Source organism: Eschrichtius robustus, chromosome 9 (assembly GCF_028021215.1).
Source record: "Eschrichtius robustus isolate mEscRob2 chromosome 9, mEscRob2.pri, whole genome shotgun sequence".
NCBI classification, from domain to species: domain Eukaryota; kingdom Metazoa; phylum Chordata; class Mammalia; order Artiodactyla; family Eschrichtiidae; genus Eschrichtius; species Eschrichtius robustus.
The window spans coordinates 69709285-69734014 of NC_090832.1; the positions used below are offsets into that span (position 1 = coordinate 69709285).

The following is a 24730-nucleotide window of genomic DNA, read 5'->3' on the forward strand; positions in this document are numbered from 1 at the left end:
CACCCAATCACAAGGGGCTGAGGAGGTACTGCCCTAGCACATGGCTGGTAAGTAGACAGCCAGAAACATCCAGTGAACAGCACTGACAACTAAACCTGTTAACCTGACTGAACATTAGTGGTCATTGAAGTATAGTTGGAAACGACTGCTGTTCATGGTTTTAAAAGTAAGAATTGATAGTAATTACTATTCAAGAATGTCTAGCACCTATGCTAAAGTTACATGACCATACTTAATCAGGAATAAGAAGTGGGAAGGCTTATTTTTTTCCCCCACACTTATATGGGGGAAGAAGGGGTGTCACACACACACACAAAAATTCTTTTGACCGATTTTATGAAAACAATTTCTTTTCACTTAAAATCTCTAGTGGAATTCCTACAACAGATAACAAAATTTTCCACCCAATTCTTCATTGCTTCTCTCAAATACAAATGCTGTATAACAAAAAGCATGGATAATTCCGCAACACAGCCTCTGTCTAGGCTACCAGAGGGAGGTATACCATAAATGCCCATTTACAATGACTTTTTCACAGACGTGCAGAGTTAGTGCTTTCATCAGATAAATCCCATAGTGATAGCAATGAAGTTGGCATACAGTTCATCTAAACAAAAAATTAAGTATTTTGTGCTACTATCATAGACTCTGAAAATTAATTTCTGATGAAGTCTATCAAATCAAATTATCTAATGTCTTGTTATCTTGTCTGATAGTTGACCACAACTGTATCACATAATGACACAGCACAAAAAGCCAGTGATGATATCCAGATATAAGTTTTGAGATGTTATCGCCCGCATACCAAACACAATGAAGGTACTTACCAGTGGTCATGCAAAACTCCTTAATTCACTGTTTCTGTGAGAATTACAGGGCATGTTAAATTCATGTCATTTACTCAGCCATCCCCAAGTTCCTCCTCAGTTCTTCCTTATATACTTCCTATACGCGATCATAATTAAATCACTTAATACATGTAAAATGCTTTGAGCAATGCTTGGTACATAGTAGCTACTAAGTGTTGGTTGTTCTCATTATTATTTCATGTGTTAAAAGTGATGCTTCGTATGTCACATGCCCTGCAGAGATTCTAAAGTATGGTTTGCTTTAAGCAAGTTCAATCCAGTGCTCCCAGCGGGGAGAAAGTCTAATATGCAAGGCATCTTCTATATACTTTTTTCTTGTTTGTGACAGAACAGGCAAATCACCTCAGAAGTGATCAAAGTGATCAAAAATGTGTTTAAAAGATTTTGTGCGTGTGCCTCTAGATAAAAGCTACCAAGTGATTACTTGAAATGGTAAATGTTGAGAACAAATTTAAAACTTTTTGATAACTCCACCACAACGATGCACTGATTAAAACAGCCCCTTCATATATTGCATTACCTTCAGACTATAATAAATCACTTACAATATTGGTAAAGTATTTCACTATATATTTTATTTTTATAATAATGAATCTGATATGCCCTAATCTCCTTTGGTTTGCTATATATCATCCATACATCATTCATTCCATTCACTTAAAGCATCATCTTCATGTCCAGGTATTTCTGTTGGTGATTGGTCAAGACAGGTTGAATCTTTGTATCTCATTGAACTCAGCTCAGACTGCATCTCAGTTGTCGAAGCTTTTGCCCCCCAGAAATCTTTGACTGCCGCCCTGGAAGAAAAACATTTTTTAAATCTTTTATGAAATGAAAACTAAATAGATTTATATTTAGTTTTCTATATATAGAAGTGCCTCCTTAGTCATGATTTATTTTTAGTGTGTGGTGCACCAGCTGCATTGTGATAGTAGATGAGCCCTCAGATGTACCAGGGGGTGATATTCATGTAGGTATTAGAAATATTCTCATATAAATGAATTAGTAGGTTACAATAACCAAGTTTTAAAGTTGTGATAACTACAACTAGACAACACAAATATTAATCCAATAAACTTTTTTCTTTAGCAACTACTATGTAAAATTGTAAAAATTGCATTTAAAAGCTTTCTCATGGCTGGGGATCAAGTCATGAGATTAGGTAGCTTGAACTAGGAAAGTCTCAGGAGGGATGAAGAGAGTTGGACAGTTTCAAAACCCATGTGAGAAGCATCATGGACAGGGCCTTGGATTCAACAGACAGGGAGGGGGAGACAAGGAGGACATCAATCAAGGGTGATGGCTTAGTTTCAGTCCTTCACCTACCAGTTTATAATTATGAACATCAGTAGAAAGATCACGAATATACACATAATAACTCCTACGGTCAGAACAAAAACTAGGACTGCATCAGTGTCTGGTCGGCTTGATCTTTTCATCTGCAATTCTAGAGAAAAAAACACGTGATGATTATTACTACTCGAAAATAAAAGAAAATGGATATCTAAATGGAAACTTTATATTTGAAAAACAACTCTAGAAAAATACAGAAAGAATTAGTGGAAACAAAGTTATTAATGAACTTGCTCTGCGTGTTAGAAATGTCCTTTTCAAACACACAGAAAAGTTCAAAGCATTTGACAATAAACAACACCACCTAGACACTACCATCAACATTTTAACTATCCCTCTATCCAAACTCTTCTCAATCCAGTGATTCATCTTATTTTTTGATGCATTTCAAGATAATTTGCTGATGTCTACACACTTCCTACAAAATTCTTCAACAGGCATATCATTAACTAGAGTTCAATATTTGTTTATATTTTTTCTTTTGAGGTAAAATTTATGAACACCAAATTGCACAATGATCTTAAATGTGCATTTATTTAGTTTTGGCAAATGCAGACATATATAATTCAAACCCCTGAATATACACAGAATATTACTATACCCCAAAAGTTTCCTCGAGCCCCTCCCAGTTAATCCCTGCCCCAACCTCTAGGGACAACTACTGTCCTGATTTTCTTTTCCACCATAGATTAGTTCTGCCTGTTCTAGAACGTCATAGGAATGGAAACATACATTATGCATTCTTTTGTGTAAGGCTTTTTTACTCAGTATAATGTTTTGGAGATTCAACCATACTGTTGCATGTACCAATAGTTTTTTTCTTTTTTATTACTGGGTAGTACGCCTCAATTAGTTTATTCAATCTCCTACTGATGGACACCTATGCTGTTTCAGTTTGGGGTTATTATAAATAAACTGCTATGAACATTCTCACACCAGTCATTTTGTGAACATACATTTCCATTTCTCTTGGGTAAATACTTATGAGTGGAACTGCTGGGTCATAGGGTAGAGGTATGCTTAGTTTTCCAAGAAACTGCAAGATCTTTTCCCAAACTGACTGTACTTGCTGTACATGTTTTATAAATTTTTTTCTCCCAGATTTTGGCTTGCCTATTCATTTTTCTAATGATTCCTTTTAAAGAGCTTAAGTTTTAAACTTTTTAACGCTAAGTTTCAGGTGTACAGCATTATAATTTGACATCTGTATCCACTACAAAGTGATCCCCACCACAAGTCTAGTTACCACCCATCACCATACAGCTGCACTCCCCCCTTCATCCATTTCACCCACGCCTGAACTCCCTTCCCCTCTGGCAACCAGTAATCTGCTCTCTGTATCTATGAGTGTGTTTTTGTTTTATTTTGTTTGTTTTTTTAGATTCCACATATGAGTGAAATCTTTGTATTTGTCTTTTTCTCTCTTACTTCACTTAGGATTAATAACTTCAAGGTCCAGCCACACTGTTGCAAATGGCAGGATTTCATTCTTTTTTCTACGGCTGAATAGTATTCTATTGTATGTATATATACCACATCTTTATGCATTCATCCATCAGTGGACACTTAGGTGGTTTCTATATCTTGGCTACTGTAAATAATGCTGCAGTGAACACAGAGGTGCATCTATCTTTTTGAATTAGTGTTTTTATGTTCTTTGGATAAATACCCAGCACTGAAATAGCTGTGTCTCATGGTAGTTCTATTCTTAATTTTTTGAGGAATCTCCATACTGATTTCCATAGTAGCTGCACCAACAGTGCACAAGGGCTTCCTTTTCTCCACATCCTCTCCAACATTTGTTATTTCTTGTCCTTTTTGATAATAGCCATTCTAACAGGTATAAGGTAATATCTCTTCGTGGTTTTGATTTGCATTTCCCTGATTAGTGATGTCAAGCATATTTTTATGTGCCTGTTGCCCATCTGTAGGTCTTCTTTGGAAAAAATGTCTATTCAGATCTTCTGCCCAATTTTTAATCAGGTTGTTTGTTTTTTGTTGTTGCTGATGTTGATTAGTGTGAGTTCTTTATATATTTTGGCTATGAACCCCTCATCAGAGATATCATTTACAAATGTCTTCTCCCATTCCATAAGTTGTCTTTTCGTTTTGATGATGGTTTCCTTTGCTGTGCAGAAGGTTTTTAGTTTGATGTAGTCCCATTTGTTTATTTTTGCTTTTGTTTCCCTTGTCTTTGGAGTCAGATCTACAAAAATATCACTAAGACCTATATCAATAAGGTTACTGCCTATGTTTTTTCTAGGAATTTTATGGTTTTAGGTCTTACATTCAAGTCTTTAATCCATTTTGAGTTAATTTCTGTGTATGATGTAAGATAGTGACCTTCTTTCATTCTTTTGCATGTGGCTGTCCAGTTTTCTCAACACCATTTTTTGAAGATGAAGATTTTAATTCTGATGAAGCCTAATTTAGCAATCTTTCCTTTATGGTGATTGTTTTTGGTCATGTCTAAAAAGAAACACTTGCCTACTCCTGAATCATACAGATACTCTCTTATGTTTCCTTTTTTAAGCTTGATGGTTTTAGCTTTTACATTTAGGACTATAATACATCTAATTTTTGTACACATTGTAAAGTAGGAATTGAAGCTCATTCTTCTTCATACGAATAGCCAAACACCAGTTTTAAATCAGCATTCTCTCCCATATCTTTCTGTTCTTCCTGAAAATAATGCTATTACGGAGACATGACCAGTCTACCATATGCATTATAACACTGCTACATTGTAAACTGATAAAAATTCAATTTATATCAAGCATTACTTACTCTGTGAATTATGTTGCTTTCTTTTGGCTCTTCCTGGTCCCTAAATCATAGACTCATAAAAGATTCATGTGGGGAAGGGCCAGAAAGATCATCTTATACAACTTTTATACAGATAAGTAAACCAACATCCAGGGAGATATAATGATTTGTGCAAGCTATGTTTTATGTATTTTAATATTTTGGTAAGTACCACTCTAACAGAATTAGTCTCATATATGGGCAATCTCAACTGCTTATTCATCTGGATTTTCTTCCTATTCTTTAAACACCATGGAGTATAATTTTCCATTTTCCTTGGTAATTCTAGAGCTATAAACTGAATTTAGTAATCTCGCTGAATAGTTCCAAGTATGATAGACAATTTATATCATATTTATATTCCAACATTGTTGAATTTTAAAAATCATTTTATTTTTGGTAATTTTAGATTTATAGAAGCAGTGGGAGTTTTTAAGCTCAAATTTTAAAAAACCTTTTAGGATTAAAACTTGAGAAGAAGAAATGCAAAATTTCTTTCCATTTATCTACTACCCTGCAATACTAGCCAATAGAAGGTGGAGAATGAGAGGTATAAAGATTTTGCTTCATTTCAATGGTAGTCTTCTTGCAAGGGTCCCTTCGATTACTTTTATATCTAATAAAAAAATAGTCTGCATTTCTATTGAGATTTTCTGATGAAAAACAGGCTGAATTTCGATGCTCTCACTTTTTAGAAAAACTAAGTTTATGTTTATATTAGTTTCTTAGGGCCACCATAACAAAGTACCACTAAGTAGGTGGCTTAAAAACAACAGAAATATATTGTCTCACAGTTTTGGAAGATAAACGTCTGAACATAAGGTGATGGTAAGGCCCTGCTCTCTCCAGTGGCTCTGGGGAAGGATCCTTCCTTTCCTCTTCCAGCTTCTGGTAGCCCCAGATGTTCCTTGGCTTGTGACAGCATAACTCCAATCTCTGTGTGTCTTCACATGGCTGTCTTCTCCCCGCATGTCTTTGAGTCTTCACATACATTCTCCTCTCTCTCTCTCTGTGTCTCTGTGTCTAAATTTCCTTCTTCTTATAAGGACACTAGTCATATTGGATTAAAAGCCCACTCTCCTCTAGTGTGTATGATCTTGTCTTAACTGAATTAATTACATCTGCAACTACCTTATTTCCAGACACAGTCACATTCCTGAAGTTCTAGGAGTTTGGACTTGAAAGTATCTTTTCAGGGGGACATAATTCAATCAAAACCATGCCTAACTATGAAAGACAACTATTGTGGAAGTGAAAAACCTGTTATATGAGAAAATGGATGGGACATTTTCATTAATTAAACCATATTTACCCTGAAAATATTTCAATCATGCATTTGTTTCAAGCCAGTACCATATTGTGTGGACATTTATAGCCAAAATATTTGTTTGATGTCTAAAGAGCCAAGAGGGTCTGTCACAGCGGTATACCCAATTGTCCTTTTTAAAAGAAACTAATAAATACCAAAGTTTTCTGAAAACATTTTGTCTTTTAACCAGTGCATGTGCTGGGATGGCAGAGCTACCCCACCAGCCTTGGACAGCTACAGGAGAGAAAAATCAACTTTGTCTCACTTGCTGACACTGGGGTCTGTGCTCCAGCCCTTAGCTTACACATGTTGCCTTCTAACACAGGAAGAGCTAAGCACTACTAAGCCATCCTAACAGGGGCCAAGCTGTGGGGACAGTAACTGAGACTGGCCTTTGAACCCTTTAATATCCTGAACTATGACTCACTGAGATACTTTTTAGTTGATGATGTTTGGTCCTTTTTGGCCTTTTATAGCACTTTATTGAAATTATCCTTTTAATAACACCTGTTATCCCAACATAGGAGTAAGGTTATTAGCTTTCACCATAAAGATGGTTTTTTAAGGACACTGAACAACACATCAAAGAAAGTTATAGTTTATTTTTTAAAATCACCCCCAAAACACCTTAGCTTGTTTCCAGTTCAATAAAGGGTGTTATGCTTCTCTAGACTGCAGCTTAAGTTCTTTACTTGGGATTGAGAAATAGCTTCAAGAAATCCATGAACTCTCTTAAAATTACGGGTAACTTTTGGCATGTTAGTATATGTGGCTATTTTTCCGGGAAAAGCCTCCCGAGCCTTTATTGGCTTCTCAAAAGAACTTGTGACCAAACCCCTCACACACCCAAAAACACAGATGACAACAATAAAAATGGTTAAGAGCAACTCAACAAAAGGAAATAATTATTTGGCTATAGAAGACATCATAGTTTAAATTGAAAAGACATGCACATGGATCCTTTTTGCAAGGGAAGCACAGTTTCTAACATGTAAAATTATGTTCGGGTCAAGATTTGCCTTTTGTGACTTATACTGAGGACTATATTATTGTTTCATAAAAAAATGTCTTCGAATGAATAATTTTTAAAAAGATATGCTTTAACATAAGATTTCTTAATTTTATTTATTTTACTGTATCAAAACTTCTGTTAAGCATCCCTTAGAATTCTATGTATCCATTTTCACCTCTGTGATAGAAGTAAAAGTAAGAATCTAATTCAAGTTAAAGGACTGTTCTTTGGATATACTTCAGGAATACACCAGTTTCCCAAAGTGAGGTACATGTGACTCTACTTTGTGGAGAAAAATAAGAATTAAGTATTACCTTGTAGAAAAGTCTAAATGGTATAAAACTAGTGGTTCCAAAATGTGATCTCTGGACCAATAGCACCTAGGAACTTGTTAGAAATGGAAATTCTTGTGCCAGCTCCACTAAAGATCTACAGAATCAGAAATTATGGGGGTTGGGCTAGTGATCTGTGTTTCAATGAGACCTCCAGGGGATTCTGATGTGCTTTGAAGTTTGAGATATAAGCAAACCAAAACATTGTTGGGTACTTACCAGTTGTTGTATAGATTGTGAATTTAATAGATGCTACTATTTCATTATTATCCAAGGTTTCACACTCAAAAGCCTTGGGGTGAGTATCCCTGTGAACCTCCAGGATTGCTGAATCATTTGCAAGTATAATGGCCTGCTATTTTAAAAGGCAAAAAAAGGTAACAACATTCTTCATGAAAACTTAAGATCAGGAAACAATTTATTTCTTGTAACAAAATAAGAGCCACTTTCTCTCAGTCTAGGACAGTAATTAATTATGCACATGTATTTTAAAGTCAGATAATCCAGATAACAAGTACCAACTTCCTGCCTGTGTGAAGCAGGGCAAATTACTCTCTGCATCTCAGCTGCAGCTGGTCCTCCATATCCTTGGGTTCCATGTCAGTGGACTCAACCAACCATAGATTAAAAATATTCAGAAAAAAAATTCCAGAAAGTTCCAAAAAGCAAAACTTGAATTGGTTGCACAGTAGTATTTACTTGGCATTTACATTTTATTTACAACTATTTATATAGCATTTACATTGTATTATAAATAATCTAGAGATGATTTAAAGTATATGGGAGGATGTACTTATGTTATATGCAAATACTACTCCATTTTATATAAGGAACTTGGGCATCCCAGTTTTGGTATCTGAAGGGGTCCTGGAATCAATCCCCTGAGCATACTGAGCAACAACTGTACTTATCTGTAAAATGGGTATAATGATGGGAATTACCTCATAGATTGTTATGTGAGTAAAAGAAACTCTAGCACTTTGTGTATGTCTGGCACTGAATAAGCGCTCTATTAATGTTAGCTACTGTTATCAGTACTGTCTGTACTATATATACAAATGAAACTCTTGCTTCCAAAATAGAACACTTTATATAAAATAGGTGTTTTTAAGTTCTGATAGTAGCTGGCCCTAAGACATATGTAAAGTCTTAGCCTCACTAAGCAATGAAAAAATTTAAATCCTAATAATAATAAAGTTGTATGATTTTAACTTCATTTTTGCAAACTGCTTTTAAAGAGAAAGTTTTCTGAGAGTCATCAAGCACTGGGAAACAAATTTTATCACTCACTAGAAAGCACCAAATTACATACATTCATTACTCACTTGGTCTGGCCTTAGAAGTCTCCAAATATATTTGAAACGGTTTACAGGAGATGTATGAACACATGCTAGCCTAACACTTTCAAGACTTTCTGAAATTGGTTTACCCCCTGAAAAAAAGAAAAATTAAATACATATATACCAATGGGCACTGTAAACTGCTTTATACACAATACTACTTTTAAAAGTCACTTCCAACTTTAAAACCAATTGCATGCTGGAAGTTAGCAAATGTATTACTGAAAGTTTGACTGTAGAGGAGCAGAGAGGCATCAAAGATTAAGTCGCCAAAAGAGGCAGGTAGAAAACACCATACCTGTCTGTTCCTTCAGCAGAATAAATCATGGAGAAGAGATAGCAAGGGCAAACTACTTAGTGATCTATTAAACTTTGAGACCTACTAGTGGCTTCCAATTTACTGCTTAGGGTCAGAATCCCCCTCCCGCCCCATACACCCCGCCCCTTCCATGTTTAAAGATAATGGAATCTCAGACTAGTGAAAGGTGGTATAGAGTGGCTCTCAAGGTTCCCAATGTAGGGTTTACCAATCTACTGATAAGCTGTCATGACCAAAGTGTCAAAAGTGTTTCACTGGAGGACAGCCTCAACCACAGACCCTGAGTGCAATATGGTTCCAGTGTACTAGAGAGAATATGTTAAATTTACACATCACTGAAAAAATGTGAAGCAAAAGTAGAAAGAGTTGTAACTGTCTAGAGAAGCGGAAGCTTAAGTTTTCTTATGAATTCCTTTCAGTATATCATTTGATCACCTCCTTCCACTCACAGCAACCTGAGGTTAAGGACATTTCCCCAGAGTAAATGCTTCCCCCTCAGTCTCCCTCCAATACATAGGCCAACTCACAGCCACAATCGACTGGTCCACGACATTCTTCCACCCGTACGATACATTTGGATTCACTGCCAGGGCATCCATTTGTTAATATAACTTCTCTTATACCAACACCTTTGGTAAAAGAAATCAGCAAATGTTAAAAAAAATAATAATAATAGTAATTCCAGAGTTCCATTACTTTTCTACCTAGGTCTTTTTGAGACTTTTCTCCTAATTTCAGAAATTAAATTCCTAAATTCAGGGTAATAACATTTAGGTATTTTTAGGTCCCTCATTTTGAATTATTTCATAAAACAGCATTTTCCAAAGCGAGTTACATGAAACACTAGTTCCTCTGGTTGTTACCATAAGAAAAAGGATTCCATGGTTATATACATTTGGAAATTATACATTACATTAAAATGAAAGGAACCTCTTTCCTCAGAAATTTAGGGGAACTTTTAATATGCTAGTAAATTAATGTGCTTTTATGTGGAAACTTTCATTGATCTAAGATGTAAAACTTTTACATTTTAACATCTTTGAAATCAGAATGCATCTTAGAATGGACAGCGTGTCAAGAATGGCAGCATTTTTCCTTTTTTAGAGATGCATAAAATGTGATTATCACAGCCAAGAAAGTCTTAGATTTGATGAAATACAGTAGTACACTGGATCTTCCAAATTTATTTAACCATGGAACATTTTTTTGGGGGGTGGGGTGGTTGAGCTTGCAGAGGAAATTACAAAAATTACATTTTAACATAAATGATGCTTTTTAATATCGAAATTGGTAAAAATCCCTGTATTAAATACATCAAGACAGACTACTAATGACCAAATCTCCATTTCCAAAAAGATACTGTCATTAGAATTGCCACACATTTCATAGCAAGAAATCACATCTTTACTGACTGATCTCAGATCTCCACTGAGTTTGCCCTACCATCACCAGAATTGAGGGAAATGATAAAAGCTGGTTCAGTGACGTGCTGAACATGTCCTGTGATAAATGACCTGTGATAAGACTGTGTTGTCACAGGCTAAGGAATAGTCCATCTTGATATCCTTTCTACCAGATTCCCTCTTTCAGTCCCTGCAAGATGTTAATCATAAAACCCATTCTTAAGGCAAGGGAAAGTTGAAGTCTAGCGATGGCTTATAACAGTGGTTCTCAAACTTCAGAGTGCTTGCAAAACACCTGGAGACATACTAACATGTGAATCCTGATTCAGTAAGTAGGTCTGCAGTAGGTCCTGAGGTTCTGCATTTCTAACAAGCTCTCAGTCGATGCTGATGTAGCGGTCTGTGGACCAAACTTTGAGACACAAAGGAGAGTACTCCATATAAGATAAAGGAAGGTTGGAGGGGGAAAGGTCTCTTTTGATTAAAAGAGATGCTTAAGAATGGGTGCAGAATGGCTCCCCTTGAATTTATGAATGGTACTTCTCTATAGAGGCATAGCCTTATTCTGAAATGCATATTTTCCAAGCAGGTATTTTATGCATTTATTTATTTAGCCAGATACAGTTTATCGCAATGATGTGTGTAGATGTGAGATTTTCTGTAAGTCCATACTTAAAAATCTGCCTGTGTATTCCAAGAAGAGAGAACTTTTTGACTGCTAAAATATTGCTTTGGGGGTTCAACAGAATTTTCACTAAAGCATTTTTTCCTTTAAATAGTTGTTATAAATTGAAAAGATATCTTAATACTTAAAATTATAGATGTGAAATATTGCCTTTTATGGTTTATTCTCTTTTTAGAACTTATCACCATCTGACATATTACATGTTTTACATATTATTGGGTGGGCCAAAAGGGTCATTTGATCTTTTCCATAAGATGGCTCTAGTAGCACTTAGTTGTCTTTAACTTCATTCGAAACAATTTTGTTAGATAGTATGTGACAGCTATCGTATCAGTGTGCATTTAAAAAGACTTATCAAAATTGGTGAATTTTTGTGTAGCCATTTTAATATTGAAGATGGAAGAAAAAAAGCAACATTTTTGGCATATTATGCTTCATTATTTCAAGAAAGGTAAAACTGCAACTGAAACGCACAAAAAGATTTGTGCAGTGTATGGAGAAGGTACTGTGACCGACTGAACATGTCAAAAGTGGTTTGTGAAGTTTCGTGCCGGCGATTTCTCACTGGACTTTGCTCCACGGTCAGGCAGACCAGTTGAAGTTGACAGCAATCAAATCGAAACAGTAATTGAGAAGAATCAGTGTTATACCATGCAGGAGATAGCCGACATACTCAAAAATATCCAAATCAAGCGCTGAAAATCATTGGCACCAGCTTGGTTATGTGAATCGCTTTGATGTTTGGGTTCCAGGTAAGTTAAGCGAAAAAAACCTTCTTGACCATATTTCTGCATGCGATTCTCTACTGAAAAGTAATGAAAACATTTGTTTAAAGAAAACGTTCCATTTTTAAAACAAATTGTGACAGGCAGTGAAAAGTGGACATTGCAACCATGTGGAACGGAAGAGGCTGTGGGGCAAGCAAAACGAACCACCACCAACCACGCCAAAGGCTGGTCTTCATCCAAAGAAGGTGATGTTGTGTATACGGTGGGGTTGGAAGGGAGCCCTCTATTATGAGCTCCTTCGGGAAAACCAAACGATTAATTCCAACAAGTACTGCTCCCAGTTAGAACAACCGAAAGTGGCACTCGACGAAGTGTCCAGAATGAGTCAACAGAAAACGCATAACCTTCCAGCAGGATAACACAAGACTGCGTGTTTCTTTGATGACCAGGCAAAAACTGTTACAATTTGGCTGGGAAGTTCTGATTCATCCATCATATGCACCAGACGTTGCACCTACAGATTTCCATTTATGTCAGTCTTTACAAAATTCTCTTAATGGAAAAAATTTCAATTCCCTGGAACACTGTAAAAGGCACCTGGAACAGTTCTTTGCTCAAAAAGATAAAAAGTTTGGGGAAGATGGAATTATGAAGTTGCCTGAAAAATGGCAGAAGGTATTGGAGCAAAAGGGTGAATACGTTGTTCGATAAAGTTCTTGGTGAAAATGAAAAATGTGTCTTTTATTTTTACTTAAAAAACTGAAGGCACTGGGGCTTCCCTGGTGGTGCAGTGGTTGAGAATCTGCCTGCCAATGCAGGGGACACGGGTTCAAGCCCTGGTCTGGGAGGATCCCACATGCCGCGGAACGACTAGGCCCGTGAGCCACAATTACTGAGCCTGCGCGTCTGGAGCCTGTGCTCTGCAACAAGAGAGGCCCGCGCACCGCAATGAAGAGTGGCCCCCACTTGCCGCAACTAGAGAAAGCCCTCGCTCAGAAACGAAGACCCAACACAGCCATTAATTAATTAATTAATTAAAAAAAAAAAAACACCAAAAAAACCCGAAGGCACTTTTAATCTCTTTGCCCCTACCAAAAAATATGTTCTTTGAAGGCAGAGAGTTTCCACTTCTTTGTTCACTGCTTTATTCCTAGCACCTATAACAATACCTGAAACATAGTAGGCAAAAATAAAAAAACAGAAAACAAAAAAAATTGCTGAATAAACAAATATATAATTTCTGAAGCACATCGTTTTTTTTAAATTTATTTATTTATTTTATTTTTGGCTGCTTTGGGTCTTTGTTGCTGCGCGTGGGCCCTCTCTAGTTGTGGCAAGCGAGGGCCACGCCTCACCGTGGCGCACAGGCCTCTCACTGCAGTGGCCTCTCCCATTGCAGAGCACGGACTCCAGGCACGCGGGCTTCAGTAATTGTGGCACGTGGGCTCAGCAGTTGTGGCTCCCGGGCTCCAGAGTGCAGGCTCAGCAGTTGTGGCGCACGGGCTTAGTTGCTCCACGGCACGTGGGATCCTCCTGGACCAGGGCTCGAACTCGTGTCCCCTGCATTGGCAGGCAGATTCTTAACCACTGCGCCACCAGGGAAGTCCCTGAAGCACATCTTTAAATAATAAGAGTAGGACAGTATCAATTACTAGAAGTGTCATAAAAATAATTCTCTACCTGTGAAAATTTCTCAAGTAAGCAGCCAGAAGATGTAATTTGCAAATGAATAAACACAGGTTTATTACACAGAATTCCTCTAATTTTCTGACTCTGACACACTAAGAAGTTAAAGTAAAAAACAGGTTTCAAACTATCTCAAGAGAAAGAAAGTACAATAATGGCTGAAAGGGGCTGGGGCGAGTGGGGAATTACTGTTGAATTGGTGCGGAGGTTTCAGTTTGGGATGATGAAAAAGTTCTGGGGTGGATCGCGGCAATGATTGCATGACAATGTGAATGTGCTTAATTTCACTAAATTGTACATTTAAAAAATTGTTAAAGTAGTAAATTTTATGTTAGATCTATTTTAACATCAGTTAAAAAATGCTATCTCAAAAACAATTCAGGCACAATTTTTGACCAAAAAATAAAAAACGTACATATTGTTCTGATCCATATCTGCATGGACTTTCTGTCTTCTTATCCTCTGCTTTTTGTCCTTCCCTCCTGTCACTGTCTTTTTTCCAAGGCAGGTTCTATTTAGAATAAACTTACTTACATTGTGAATTATCTACTGTCTTCTTAGCACACTAGTCTATAGTGGTTCTCAAAAGATGGTCTTTTAAAAAACAGCATCATTTTTGAACTTGTTTAGAAATACAAATTCTTAGACCCCTTCAAAGGCCTAGTGAGTTAGAAATTTTGAAGTAGGCCTAGCAATCCATGTTTTAACAAGCCCTTCAGGCACCTAGGGTGAACACTTAAGTTTGAGAAACACTGGTCTACTATAGCATGAGTAGTCTTAATCCCACCCCCATGTAAGAGATTTTTATGTCCAATTTCTATTCAAGAAATGATCAAAATAAGTCATAGTCTTTGAATATTATTTTCCCCACAAAGCCAATACCTCTTTTCTCTAAGACATGACATATAAATTGGGAAAATGTATCATTTAGAATAGACTATTACAAATAAAGTAAATTTCTTGATAGATTTGCCAGCACAGTATGTGGAAGACATCTGTGAGATGCATCAGAAGATCTTTCATCTTCTGAACGTCTGTGAGATAAAGTTTTACTTTGGTGAAAGCAGTTTATGTGCCCCTCCCCCCAAAAAATATACATATAGGGAGCTGGCTTAAAGTAAGACTTAGAGGTTATGAACTGAAAATATCCTACCTTGTAAAGCAATCAGTTTGAGTTTTGTGTGTAAATCATAGGTATTAGAAATAGAAATCAGTGAGAGATGAATGAGAGTACACGTTGTTTTTACCCCCCCCCCCACCCCGCCTCAATACAATGTTATTTATCTGCTCTATGCTACTTACCGCATGTAACGGTGCACATCCCAAATTCTACTTCTTTGACTACTGTCCTATTTGAAACTAAACATAAATGCAAAAATACATTATTTAATCATAGGAAAACTTTTCTAAGTGAAGAACTCTTACTTGGGGATGGAGGATACAAGCACTTATCATATGGAAAGCAGACATTTTTAAAGTTTTATTAAATCAGAAAGGCAATGCCATTCCTAGTACATCTTCTATTACTGTTTAAATCAAAAGAAAACTAAATCTTTGAAGAATTAAATTAGGAAATAACTTACAAAGATTTATATTTAAACCTTGTACATAATTTAAAAATACTGTTTTTCATCAGTGTAATACATGGTGAGTTAAAGTTATACAGGAGGTCAGAAAAACACAAAAAAGCCTGCCAATTATAGGGCCCAATTTTTTCTATTCTCTGTTTTCCAAAAAAATTTGAGTGAGTTATTTCTACCCAAAAAGAAGTAGTTATGCAAAGTGTTCATTAAAATTATGTTATAGATTGGTTCTACTCATTCTCAGGTTAAGATGGTAAATTATTCCTAAGAATTTATTTCGACACTTTATTTAGCAGGATAATCTAGGAATATATAAGTATTCGAGTAGCTAAATATTGTTGGTTTTAAATCTCATGTTTCTCTTTTTCTAATTGTTCTGAAATTTGACATGAATTCCACTAGCTGTAGTATATAATCAAAGCTCAATAAAAATAAATATTAAATGAGGTGCTAGAAGGTAATTTTTAAAAGGCATTATGTCCTGAGGCAACAATACTACATGGGAATATGCATCAAAACTGGAGTCCAAATTGCTACTCTACCACTAATTAGCTATTCTGAGTTTGGGCAAATTCCTTCAACTGTGTCAGGCCTATTTAACCCCTCTGCAAAATTTGGAAAGGAGAACCTATCTGATTATTATAAGAATTAAACATGATAACGTGCATGCAAGCATTCTGTAACTTGTTTAGCCCTGCAAGCATGCTTAAGATAGCATAACCTCATTCACCCTTCATTCATTTTGTACTTATTAATTTCATATAATTCTAAGATTTTTTCCTATTTTGATTATTGTAATTTTTCATAAACACTTCTATACTTATAAGCACCAAATACAGTGCCTTGAATATACAGCAAGCAAATATACAATTGATGTGTATATAAGTAAATCAATATTGACTTTGTGAAATAATTTGGACTATGACTGATCAATTCTGAATTGACATTTTTGCTTGAAATGCTTGGATACCTTCTGCTGGTACATTATGAAACACAAATTTGAATCTAAGGCATTATAACCCCATCACCTGGGTTTAGCCTAAACTCTAGCATTTACAGCTAGAACTATCCCTTGACCAGTTTAAATTGTTAATTACTTTTAAAACTAGAGGGAAGCAATAGCTACTACGCCTTAGAACATGTTCTTTTCTACCCTAGTCCTCTTTTTCGTATTTCCAAAGTCAAGGACTTCTCCAAGCTCTCTGAAATGTAATGTTATCAAGGCAGTACAAACCTCAATTCCACCATGAACATCAGATAGTCAATTTCTTTATGTCGCTGAGGGTCACTATCCGTCATCAGGAAATAAAAGAATGGCTGATAAATACAGCATCTACTTTGTACGTATAGGAGACATAAGACTGCCAAGGATATTTAAAAGAATCTCAGCTAGGTCATTTATGGAGGGAAGGGAAGTATTCTCCTTTAGATGGCTGCAAACCTGCAACTGACCTTTTACCTACAAGCACGTGAGTTACTAATCAATGTAACATATACCACAGCTTGTCAAGTTTTATTGCTTAGTGAGCCAGGAGAATAAGGCAAATTTATGTATCAAACACAGGCTCAGTCTTCGTTGGTTAACATGTATTATTATATCATCTAACAAAGCCTCTAGTTGGATCCCTTTATTGGTGTTTTCTACCGCCACCGTTCCTTTGTGGCTCAAAGTTGAACTTACAAATAAAACACTATCACACTGCAGAGGTGCTCAAGGGTGGAGGCTGCATGAAGCTGACACGGGGCTTCCGGGGAATTCTGTCAGCATCTTGGTCTATCTAGACGTGTCACCGTGAGGGGAATTCGGAACTCCCTTGAGTTCTAACCCAAAGTGCAAATGTGAAAAGGAGGAAGACCTCAGGCAATTTGGAACTTCAAGGAAAAAAAAAAAAAATCTGCAATGGAAAGGAAAAAACATAACTGCAAGGGGAGTGAAAACCGGTCCCCGTGGCGGGAAGCTACTCTCTGATGCTTAAAAAAATAAGCATCTATTCCCTTGTCCAGAGCAATATTTAGCAGTATTTCTGTAGCAATTTCTATACATGTGCTCGTTTATCTTGCTCTGGTCTTGGAGAATTAGCACATCTTTTTTTTAAGGCCATGAGGTGTGCGATAATGTATAAATTTGGGGTTGGTTTTGAGAGCTAACTCTACAGATGTTAACTTGGATAGTTCTCATCGTCCTCAAAGAGCAGGGAAGGCTTGACCCTCAACGGGTGCCTGCGGGTCCCCGCCACGGAGACTCCCACACTCACCATCCTCCTCGGCCTCAGCCTGGGGCTCGTTCTCGGCCTCGCTGTCGTTTTCAGCCTCCTCCTCGACCTCGTTCTCGCCCTCGTCCTCGCCCTCGCCCTCGCCCTCGTTGGCCAAGCTGGGATCCTGGACCGCGGTGATGTTGATCCCGTACGTTGACTGGAGGCCCGCCAGGAGCAGCCAGCCGACTGTCATCAGCAGCCCGGCGGAGCAGCCTGCGCCCCCGGGGCTCATGGTTCTCGGCCCGGACGGCTGCCCAAGGTGCAGTCGCAGCCGCCCGCTCCCGAGCAGAGGTGCTTCGAAGAGAGGAGCCGCCCGACTCCGAACGCCCACACCGTGCGCCGGCAACCACTGACGCGTCACGGAACGTCACCATCGCGCTGGGCCCACGGAACGCGCGTAGACCTGACCGCAAGCAAGGCGTCCCGCAGGGCACTTCCGACGGCGCTCGGGTCCGCCCCGCCCCTTCCGGCGTTCTAGGCCAACCCGGCACGCTGGGGGGGCCACGCCTTCGCACTTCCTCATTAGGCGAGCAGCCAGCCAACTGCAGTCGGTGGCAGTTTTCCCTCACCCTGCTTTCTGCTAAAAGGTGCTCGTCCTTCCTGCGTTTACTCCTCTCCAAACCAGACTCCCTAGACCTTCAAGCACTCTCTATATGACTTGGCTTCAAATTACTTATGCACAATAGCCATCTCGGCGTGTATCAAGAATGATTCATCGTGGCCTTAAGTAGGTTGCCCCAAACTTGATCCGTATCTGCAGGTGAGGCTTGATTTGTAGAGGATATAGGGGGTGCACTTTCTCTCTTTGATCTGAACACTATTGCTGATGCAGGTCAAGCATGTACTCACGTTTTAAGACTTTGTGCAGTGCCGTCAGCTCCAGCTCCGCGTGGGGCTTCGTTGAGCTAGAATGCGAGGTGGGGGGAAAGGAAAGGAGAGGGGAAGATGCAACTACTGTCAGACTAGTTCTTCTCCTTTCTCTATTTGGATAGCTGATGTTTTTGGAACCAAATATCGGACTTAACCTTTGTCCCTTGTGAATGTCTATCTTCGTGCTTTTGGCCTATTTTTTAAAGTCTCATTGAGATTCTTCTGAAATCAGATTCTGTTGCCTTTATATATTAGATATTTCTCCCAAGTTTGATTTGGAAAATGTTTCCTTCAGATCACTAACAAAAATGTTTAAAAGGGCAACAGGCCAAGAATAGAGCACTAAGAAGTCAGTCTCTGACAATGATCCACTAATCCACACGTTGATTTAACCCAAGAATCAATTCTTTTACTAAAAAAGAGTCCTGTCTTTTATTAAGGTTGAATCAGACTGGAAGCAAGAATACCTTGGCATTCCCACTTGAATCAGTAGAAAATATTAGAGGTAAGTGTAACTCCCCACTGCCCTCTTGATGGTACTTAGTATCACTGTGTCCAATTTTGTCATAGAAAGAAATGAAATTCAGTTAGGTTCCTTCAATTAATGATGTTAATTTCAAGAGGTCAGCTCTAATTAATTAAAATTTCTTGAAGAATAGACTCATAGGCTTTTTGAGTCAAAGGAAGCTTAGAAATAATCTTAACACTCCAAGTTCCTCATTTTTAGGTGAAGAGATTAAGAACTGGAGAGACAGGGGGGTGGGGGGGGTGATGAATTGTGCAATTGGGATTGACATGTATACACTGATGTGTATAAAATTGATGACGAATAAGAACCTGCTGTATAAAAAAATGAAATAAAAAAAAGAACTGGAGAGATTAAATGACTCACCCAAGATCATCCAGAAAATTATCTGTAGTGCAGGGCCTCACAACCACATTTCCTGAATGCTCATTCAATGCTTAGTGTTTCATATAATTTAAAATTAACAGTGAAGAAGCAGTCAGTGGGTAGTCAAGAGTTCAAGGACCGAAAACAAATTAGGGTTAAAATTTTTTTATCTTGTTATTCCACATTTGATTTGATCTAATAGCTATAATGTGGTATTAAGAAAATATTGATGAATAGATGGTTTGATGGATTTCTGTCTCGGATTTGAAACAAAGCTCATTTGGCTATGTTTCTATATAATATTATCCCCTACCTTGAGGTTTAATGTCTAAATTCTTATGATACATGGGCCGAAGAGTAATCGACTACAGAGTGAACTTCAGGCGTAAACTGGCTTTTGGAACATATGTACATCCAGCGTCAGCAGACTAACAGCTAAGCAAGTAACTGAGAAACTTATTAGGAGGGTCTTCAGAGCCACTTATTTGTAGCAAAAGTAGATTACTTGAAACAAAAATGAAATTTTTATTTGAATTTTTCTTTCAAAAATGCTTTTAGTTTTGGAAATAGTGAGAAAAGAACTGCTAAGAATGGTCAATATTAAAGTTCAAACTGGTATTGGTAAGGAGGCCATAATAATATTTTATATCAACTAAAATACCATAAAATATTATAGCAACTCACAAGATTGTGAGGGAAATTAAAATGAGAAATTAAGAGATGATCTTGAGACACAAAGATGTTTGTTTCATGGCCAAATGAGTCCAAATTTTTTCTTTTTTAAATGCTAAGAAAAATAAGTCACCCATTATGCTTTCAAACACAAACTTGAAAAAGAAAATCTGTAGTATTTCATGGCAACATTGTTGAATTCTTCATATTTAGGACACATCTTTTTCCTGAAGATGGTCTCTTTTGGTATCCTCTTTCCTGAAGAGGAAGTCCTATGAACTCTAAGGTAAATGATTTAATTCAAAGAACCATTAATGACTAAATAAACAGCTCCAAAGAGAATCTGGATGGAAATTAAGGGCCTCAAAGAGGAGCTGAAAGATTTTACTCTTAAATAAAGAATATTCAAATAATATCTGTAATAGCAGCAATACTAGTCCCATAAAATATTGTGTTCCTCACATAAGTTATAAGAAAAGTATCTGTCCTCAACAAACTTATAGTACTTCTAGTTGAAGCATAAATAAGTGAAACAAACATTAAGGGCAGAGTATCAAGAAGGGTTGACCCTACTCTGACCTTACATGTACCAAGGACCAGGAATTACAACCTCAATCCCTGATTTGTACCTCTGACCTCCTTGCCTCAGTTCACTCAGCTCTCCTCACCCTGCCTGGCAGTAAGCATCTCCAACTCCAGCTCCGGTTTCCAAGGAGTAAGGATTTCAGCAATTCTTCTGTGACTCCTCTGCCCACTCCACCCCAAAGTATCTCACCTAGGTTGGTCTGAACTTACCCTTCCTGAACTTCCTTTGTGTGAGCATACTTGGCATGTCTGGAGGCAGTAAAATCATTCCTTTATCCAGTCTCCGCTCCATCTCATGCTCTGAAAAGAAAGACCAATTTGAAGATTTGTGATATAAACACAAGATTGAAAAGCCCTGAATAGAGGATCACCATAAAAAAGAAAAAAGAAATGAATGAGAGAAATTACAAAGGAAGGATTAACAAAATGGAGTGACTAGATACCTAAGCAGATGAGGGAGAGGCACAAGTAAAGGGAGTTAAGGAAAGTCAGTAGATGTTTTGTTCAAATAGGTTAAGTTGGAGATCAAAAGGTTAAGGTTGAAATTAAGTTGGAGGTATCAAAAAAAGTCAAGTGGAAATGTCCAGTGACAGCTTGAGATGACCACACACACACACACACACACACACAAACACACACAAAGCCAGAAGATGAAAACCACTGCCACTGAAAAGACATGCATGAAAAATATATACGTACATCCACTTAATATAATATTCTAAGTATTGCTGTAATGTTACATTACAAAGTTATCAACATTGTTTTATAGTAGAATTTATGAAAATAGGTGTCTGGGAGACAAATTGATTTTGGTTTTAATATGCTTGAATTGGTAAAAAGCATTCCGCATAGTAATCCCCCAGAGAGAGGGCCGTCAAACCACTTTTATCCTATTTCTCTTCTTTAGGGGAAAAGAGTTTTCTCTTCCTGGAGCAAGTGTCTAAGAGCAGAACTTCTCCCCTGTATTTATTTATTTATTTATTTATTTTTTAAGCTGTGCCATGCAGCATGTGGGATCTTAGTTCCCAGACCAGGGATCAAACTCACGCCCACTGCATTGGAAGCGTGGAGTCTTTACCACTGGACCACTAGGGAAGTTCCCTCCCTGATCTTTCTGTTTAGCACCCTTATTCCTGTTGTGCTCTCATTCTCTGTCCATCACTTAAAACTATATTGCTACATGGAGGAATTTCATGGTAGAAACTAGGAGGGCCCCCCCTGAATTTTTGTACAGAGAAATAGTGGTTTCAAATAGTCATAATACATTCTCTCTGTCTATCACATGTTCAGTAGTTTTTTGCTCTTATTCCAGTCTCAGCCTCTCCTACCCCTTTATTTTCTCATGTAATGCAGCTGCCCGCAAAGCCCTTCTTTTAAAGCCCTCCTTAAGGCAATGAGAATTTACAAAGTGTTAAGGGAAGAATAGTATCCAAAAGATATTCTTTCTCTATTTTAATAACAAGAATTGAAAAAACCATTGAAAATTGAATAATATTCTAGAAAAATGTGGTCAGCATTTTGTGAAAAGAGTAAGTGTCACATGTGAATAAGTTTTGACTTATTTGTAAGGCTAAGCCACATTTTCTAAAATTGAATAAGGTTCTCTGTCAGTGGTTATTCAGGTTATAGGTGCAGAGGCACCTACACGTGCTACATGATTAAAAAATAAAGTAGAATTTTAGAATTTGCCCATATCTTTTGGTTTCCCCTGCAATTTTTTTGATCTAATATTGTGCTTATTTCTTTTAGTTTTGAATCCATGCTATGAACAAGTACTCTCATTTCCCTTAGTTACTGAGAAACCAGGTCTGTTCCACAATCCCATTTCATTACTGTTCTACCCACACCCACTCCAAACCCAACTTAACTGCTTTCCTGTTTCATTTATCTAATTCCTCCAAAATAGAAGTACCCCTCACCCTGCATTCTGAACACAGACTCCCAGGTGACAAGCCTAAACTGTCCTAATTTCTGAGCTCAAAATTTCTCCAAAATCTCAAGTTTATAATTATACCTCTAGCTCTACTCCCTACTGCCACCATAGCAGAAACCCCACGGAGTATTACAGCTCCCTGAGTTTTAGGATATATATTCATGATAAAAGTCTTTTATCAGATGTGCGTTTTGCAAATATTTTCTTCCAGTCTGTAGCTTAGCTTTTCATTCTTCTAGCTGTATCTTTTCAGGAGTAGAAGATTTAAATTTTATTTAGTCCAATTTGCCCATTTGTTCTTTTATGGGTTGAGTTTGGTGTCTTATCTAGGAAATCTTTGCAAGGTTGCAGATTCCCTCCAGAAATTTTAGGTTTTATATTTAGGTTTATGACACATTTTGGGTTAATTTTTGTATGTGGGTAGGGGTATGGGTTAAATTTCATTTTTTAACAGGGGTATTCAACTATCCTGACACCATTTGTTGAAAAAAAAAAAAGCACCACTGAATTGCCTTTTCACTATTGTCACAAATCAGTTTTTCCTATGTGTGAGTCTATTTCAGAACTCTATACTGTTCCATTGATCCGTCTATCACACTGTTTTGATTACTGTAGCTTTATTATAGTCTTGAAATCAGGTAGTTTCAATCTTCCAGCTTTGTTCTACTGTTCCAAAATTATTTTGACTATTCTAAGTCTTTGCATCTTTGTATGAATTTTAGAGTCAGTATGTCAATTCCAACAAAAAGTCTGCTAAGGTTTTGATTGGCCTTGAATTTACAGCTTAATTTAGAAATAAAAGACCTCTTATCATTAGTGAGTCTTCAGACTCATGAACAAGGTAAACCCCTTTCAATCTTTAAAATTTTCTGCAATGTTTTGTAGTTTTTAGTATATGGATCTTCTGTATCTTTTCTCAAAATTGTCCATAGGTAGTTCATATATAATGGCTTTGTTAATGGTATTATTTTAAATTTCAGCTGCTGATTGTTCATTGCTAGTATATAAAAATAAAAATTTGTATATTGATCTTGTATACTGCAACTTTCCTAAACACACTTATTAGTTCTAATAGGTTTCTTGTATATTCCTTTGGCTTTTCTATATAGACAATCATGCCATCTGTGAATAAAGACACTTTTTCCATTCTAATCTGGATATATTTTACTTATTTTTCTTGCTTTATTGCAATGACTACAGTCCCCAGTCTGAGGTTAAATAGAAGTGATGTAGGCAGACCTCTTTGTCTTTTTCATGATCTTAGAGGGACAGAATTTAGTCTTTTACCATTAAGTGTGATGTTAGCTGTAGGTTTTTTTGCAGTTCTGTGTCAGGTTGAAGTTCTGTTTTATTCTTAGTTTCATTTTGTTTTGGTTTTTAATCAGGAATGGATGTTGGATTATGTCAGATGTTTTTTCTTTGTCTATCGAGATGACTTTTTTAGTTTATTAATATGATGAACTATATTGGTTGATTATCTAATGTTAACCCAACCCTGCATTCCTGGGATGAAATCTACTTCATCATTATGATTTAGTTTATCTTTTTTATATATTGTTGCATTCATTTGGCTAATATTTTGTTTATAATTTTTACATCTATATTCATGAAGGATATTAGTCTGTAGTTTTCTTGTAATGTCTTTGTCTTGTTTGGGTATCAGTGCAATGCTGGCCTCATAGTATGAGTTGGGGAATATTCTTTCCTCTTCAGTGTTCTGGAAAAGTTTGTTTGAATTGTCATTATTGCCTTTTTAATATTTGGTTTAATTCACCTGTAAATTATCATCCTGAATATTTCTTCATGGGAAGATTTTTAACTACAAATTCCATCTCTTTAATAGATACAGGTTTGTTCAGGTTATCTGTTTCTTTTGGAGTGAGCTTTAGTAGTTTGTGTCTTCTAAGGAATTTCACCTTAGTTGTCAAATTCAGAGGGATAACAGTGTTTATAAAATTTCCTTATTATCCATTTATTATCTGTGGAATCCACAGTGATGTTACCTCTCTCATTTCTGATATTGCTAATTTATATCTTCTCTCTCAGTCAGGCTAAAAGCTTATCAGTTTTATTGATATACTCTCAAAGAACCAGCTTTT

At 37.0% G+C, this 24730-nt stretch overlaps 1 protein-coding gene across 1 annotated transcript; it reads right to left on the reverse strand.

The window, feature by feature from the left end:
- Positions 1-1509: 1509 nt before the first annotated feature.
- SPACA1 (sperm acrosome associated 1) lies at positions 1510-17911 on the reverse strand. The gene is made up of 7 exons (XM_068551653.1): positions 17680-17911; positions 15144-15200; positions 9867-9968; positions 9006-9112; positions 7900-8035; positions 2196-2316; positions 1510-1666 (listed from the first exon to the last, which is right to left on the reverse strand). The coding sequence occupies exons 1-7, from the start codon at positions 17909-17911 to the stop codon at positions 1510-1512; spliced, it is 912 nt and encodes a 303-aa protein (XP_068407754.1).
- Positions 17912-24730: the final 6819 nt, after the last annotated feature.